Raw genomic sequence first — 5,038 nt, 5'->3', positions numbered from 1 at the left:
TATAGCTTCCGAAAGACATTTAAGCATAGATAGCTTCTGACGTACATGAAAACAAAAATGGCTTCCAATGTATAATATACAACAACCAGCGATAAACAATATACATCAGCTTCTTATAATTAACTCTAAATTCATTATAACTACACAAAGAAACATATATGAAGCAAAAGTAGAAGAAAGAATAAAAAATGTGATAATGAATATAAGAAGATTAATAAATATTGTATCAAATGTTAAAATCTTGGTATACAATGATAACATGTTCTTGAATTCTACTAACAAAATACAAGACAACGTGAATTACATAGTTAACTAAAATTACACCAAGATTATTCAAGAAATACAATACATGAGTTTGACATAAATTAATTAAGTCATATTCCTTTCGAGGCAAGGTAGAAAATAACTTGAAATTGAACCAGCATATGTGAATCTGTAACGCCTTCCGCAATTGCAGTTGAACCGTATTTAGATAACTATAATGTCACATTGCTTACCAAAGGGCCTTTCATGGTGTTCTTCTAATTTGAAATATAGATAATTATTTATTTGCCAAACATAAATTCCGGTGCGGAAATCCATGATGCACGTAGTCGACATAGCCATAAACCAGAAGAGAGTAATCAAGATCACACAACCAGGTCCCTCTGGAGTCTATAGAGTTAAGAAGAAATGAACACAACCTCTCATTCTGATGGGTCAACTCCCTTAGAGAACAATTTTCTCATTTCTCAAGAAACTCATAATAGCTAGACTCAAGGCCTAGATTGCATAAAACAATAGCAGGAATACCATCCTTGATCTGAATAGGTTTACCATACTTACAGTTGGATTGTTAGTCTATCTGTACACCAATTAATTTCTTCCAATGCTTTAATTTGAGATAGTGTGGTGTGCCATCCTCAATGCAATTATACATGACATCATTGCGGAACGTGTTGGAGTTGAAATCCATGTGGCCACAAATATAGTTATGCGGGCCCAAAGACCAAGCCCATGCTATTTTCCCTATTCTGCTTGGACCTTCCAAGATTAGACTTATCGGCCAATCAATATCATCTCTTAGAATATATATATATACATTATTTCCCATTAGTCGTGCAGCACTATTGACAATAAAATTATCGGCTAACCATTAGCTAATAACATTGTCAACCGTGAAAGACGATAAATCCCATTTGGATTTGAACACAGACACCGGGCATGTAAATATAAGCTCAGCATTAGCCTTGAGATTATGATATTGAAGATAAAACGATTTAGGATCCTTCTCCTGTATTATCTGTAATGACTCATCTGCAGAACTAGCATTTAACGCCTCAGTATAAACCTCTGATAAATTAAGTGAACCACCTCTGGAAGATCTGCCATCTATCTGAAACTCACCCCAGTCAGTATAATCACGTTCCTTTTCAACATACGCCTTAACGTCAGAGAAAGACCTCGCAGTCTGAATGTTAGGATGAAAGCTTCGAGAGGAAGATATATATTGCAAGTCGAACAACCTCTAATTTTTGATCTATGCCTTGCTCTTCAATTGTATCAGTACGTGTAGATGTGGTTGACCATCTTCATGCAGTTCCCTCGCAACTCTGATGAACTTCTTATTACTTGGCAAGGGAATGGCTAGGAGCTGTGACAATGCCTCTTCCTTGGACAGAGAACACTGAGGATAGGTCAAGAAAAAGTTCTTAGCACTGAATTGAAAGCATAGTTCAGTCTTAGAACTATGATAATGTCTGGTAACATAGGCTTCTTAATTAGGATAGAGTACCTCGAGCATCATTCAGTCTTAATTATTGCGTCTGCTTTGTACATAGAGTAGCACAGGAATACCCATGTAAATTCAAGGAGATTCTCTGATTCTAGCTGTGGTCTTCTATCCTGCATGACGAAAAGTCCTATTACTCTTTACATAATCATTATTGGTTTAACGTCTTCGCTCATCATTTCCAGTTCTGGCAGATTTGGAACTTTAACTGAACATGTTAAATATCGTAACTTTAACAGTATATAGCTTTTATCTCGGTCATTGTCTCCTGTTCCAATGGAGGGAAGTGTTATATACGTTGAGGCCATCGTATCTGCCTCTATAATATTTGAGCCACATTTGGTTTCTTCACTGACGTATTTTGTTTTTCTCTTTGGTTTTTGTACCTTCCGGTAGGTGTTTCTTTTACTCCAGCCGTCATCCGATGCTTGGTAGTGGCTGGTTTATTTATATTAATACCTGCATCGATTATAGTTGGTACCATACTTATTGTCGTAGTTATTGTACCAGTTCCTATAATACATATTGTTGGTTGTATACACCATTGTACCTACATCTTTAACCGGGTTCCACGTTTTATAATGCTAATTTATATACTATTGTTGTGTGTCTCTTGGAAGCTATCTCTTGTTTTTGTTTTTTAGGTTGGAGTGCTATTACTGGTCACCGATCTAGGAGAGTGGGATGGTGGGTGCAGATTATGCCATGTGGACGGTGATGCGTACGAGACGTATATTTGGTTATGTGGATCCAGGGAGGGGACTGGGAGAGACAGAGATGAGTCCACGGCACACCACTCCACAAAGGGCCACTCTACCGAGGGCGGGAACTTTAATTCAAATGGCCGTCACTAATTAGACCATGTGGCGGTGGGCACGGGTGCGGCCATCCTATAATATTTACTTAGATGGCTGCCATTTCTAAAGAGTATATATTGATACTAATATGCTTTGATAAGGGTGATCATAGAGGAGCTCCCTTGGGTAACATCCTCGTTTCTTTCCCTCTAGCTCCTTTGCCTAGAAGTTACATAGGCTTATTCATTCAAAATGTTTATGTTTATGCACACCTCTGCTTCTTATTCCCACTATTAATATGGATAATCAATTATAGTCAGTTACCGGACATTGTCACAGTTTCCAGCATGCGGTTGATTCCAATGTCAGAGCAGGATCACATTTCACAAAGTTTAAGGGTTTATTAAAGCTAACAGCTGTAAGGAAATCAAATACTATCATTTATCGCCGATCATCCGTCAAGATTCATTTCCCCGTGTTTCGGTATGGACGACGTTGACTTTAAACATGTTGCAAAGGCCCCTATTTCCAAAGCTGTTTGCCGAAGTTCATCCAATCTTCAAACTTATGATCGTTTATTGCTATTACCCGGTGAATCTTATCATTGTGGTGATCACCGTTCTCAAACTTATGGTTTACAAAGTTTTTTTTTAAGCAAATATCCAACATCATTAACAAGTGTTTATAAAAAACTTAACTCTCCAAATTATGACTTTTTTTTGGTAATTTTAAACATATATGATTAATCATAATTATTTCTATTCAATTTTTATTGTAGTATAAGTTGTTAAATGAGAATCAGCCATGTTATTTGGATTTAATTTAATGTAAAAGCTTCAGGCTGATAAGATGAGAAATCTCAAAAAGACCTAATGATATTGTATCATATAAGATAAACATACTGATGCAAGCCTTTACTATATGAATTATTATCATAGCTAATAGTAAATGATAAATCAAAATTGTGTTTTTTTTAGATAAAAATGGTATATTAAAAGTAATCATTTTGAAAATCAGTTTGAGAATAAAGAAAAATTAACATGATCAAATTTTAATTTAATTTTGTCTTAAGTTTTAATTAAAAAAATGAAATACTTTTTCTTGTTATATTTGTGATTTATTTTATAAATAAAATTTCGACATGTATCACCGCCAGTGGAGGTCAAGAGTTTGCCTATCTTGTAATGCGTGATTTCTAACAATAAAAGAGTGTATGGGGTGGTTTGTCCATACTACCATATATATATAATTACAAATTTGATGTTTATCCAAATGAATACATACAAAACAAAGATAATATCCACAAATCAATAAATTAAATTTAATTTTGAGTTTTCTTATTGGTATATGGGTTGTAGTCTTTGGTTTCAGCACTCCAGCTTGGATGAATCCAAAAAGTTCTTTGATAAAGGTTTTTTTTAAGATGATAAACTACACAACTCTCTCTCTCTCTCTCTCTCTCTCTCTCTCTCTCTGTCTCTCTCTCTCTTGTTTGGTAGGCACTTTCTTCAATGACCATCATTATCAACATTTCATCCCCAGTCTTTAAAAGAAAGTGCATCTTTTTTCAATACCAACATTCTATAAATGGTTATCTTTCCTTTTCAAGTAATTATTTCTTATTTTCTTTTTAATTTTTTTCATTGATCATTCTCAACGATTCCTATTCCATCAATGTTTATTTATTTATTTGGGTTTAGGGAATAATGGATAAGCTGTTGTGGTATAGGCATGTCAAGAATACTCAATCTATGATTTCGAAGAGATGTATTATACTAATTATCTTTTAAAATGGGGGGTGTCATAATATTTATTATTAGAATTACAAAAATGTCACGTCTACTCTAAATGGACGTAATAAATTTAGTAGATCTTGTTCCAAAAGAAATTTGACAAATGAATCTGATTTTTCTTTTCTTCCTTGATCATTATCTCGACCATATTGAATTAGTTTGTGATCATAGTAATTATATTTTTTATTAGTGAATTTTCTGTGATTGGCTATTTTGACCACCATTTCTTTGAATTTTTTAAAAAAGAGTATATTACTATAATTTATAAATTTTTAAACTTTCTATATATAGCTATAATAAGAAAAATCAAAACAATTTTTTTATTAAAATGTTTCAAATCTACTCCTCTGTATTTTTCTCTTTTCTTTTTTGGTAGTATTTCATAATTATCATGAAAATATTTACATATTGGCATATATATATATATATATATATATACATATATGTAATTTATATTTTACTATAAGATCCAATCTTACTCAAATACTCAAAGTACATTCTCAATTGCGATTTTTATAATAATTCGTCTACTCTACAAAGAGACAAGTATAACTTTGCTCTTCCCAGATAAACACTTAGGTTTAAAAAGCATTAAAATCATCTATTCGATAGTATTATAGTTGCTTTACTAATATATCTTATGAATATCGAAAGGTCACACATATGATAATAGATTA

At 33.1% G+C, this 5,038-nt stretch overlaps 1 protein-coding gene across 1 annotated transcript; it reads right to left on the bottom strand.

The window, feature by feature from the left end:
* Positions 1-1,135: 1,135 nt before the first annotated feature.
* On the bottom strand, positions 1,136-2,316 carry LOC120281140. The gene is made up of 3 exons (XM_039288051.1): positions 2,231-2,316; positions 1,550-1,697; positions 1,136-1,450 (listed from the first exon to the last, which is right to left on the bottom strand). Exons 1-3 carry the CDS (start codon positions 2,314-2,316, stop codon positions 1,136-1,138), a joined length of 549 nt encoding a protein of 182 aa, XP_039143985.1.
* Between the last annotated feature and the right edge of the window lie 2,722 nt (positions 2,317-5,038).

This window comes from Dioscorea cayenensis, chromosome 17, assembly GCF_009730915.1.
Source record: "Dioscorea cayenensis subsp. rotundata cultivar TDr96_F1 chromosome 17, TDr96_F1_v2_PseudoChromosome.rev07_lg8_w22 25.fasta, whole genome shotgun sequence".
NCBI lineage: Eukaryota > Viridiplantae > Streptophyta > Magnoliopsida > Dioscoreales > Dioscoreaceae > Dioscorea > Dioscorea cayenensis.
Note: the sequence above shows the minus strand (reverse complement) of the source record. Positions and strands in the feature narration are given on the sequence as shown.

Coding starts and splice junctions, on each gene's coding strand:
- LOC120281140 (XM_039288051.1), bottom strand. CDS start 2,316: ATGGTGTATACAACCAACAATATGTATTATAGGAACTGGTACAATAAC. Junction 1,698..2,230: donor ACCAACTATAATCGATGCAG/GTATTAATATAA, acceptor CTTTCAATTCAG/TGCTAAGAACTTTTTCTTGA. Junction 1,451..1,549: donor ATGGTCAACCACATCTACAC/GTACTGATACAA, acceptor CCTAACATTCAG/ACTGCGAGGTCTTTCTCTGA.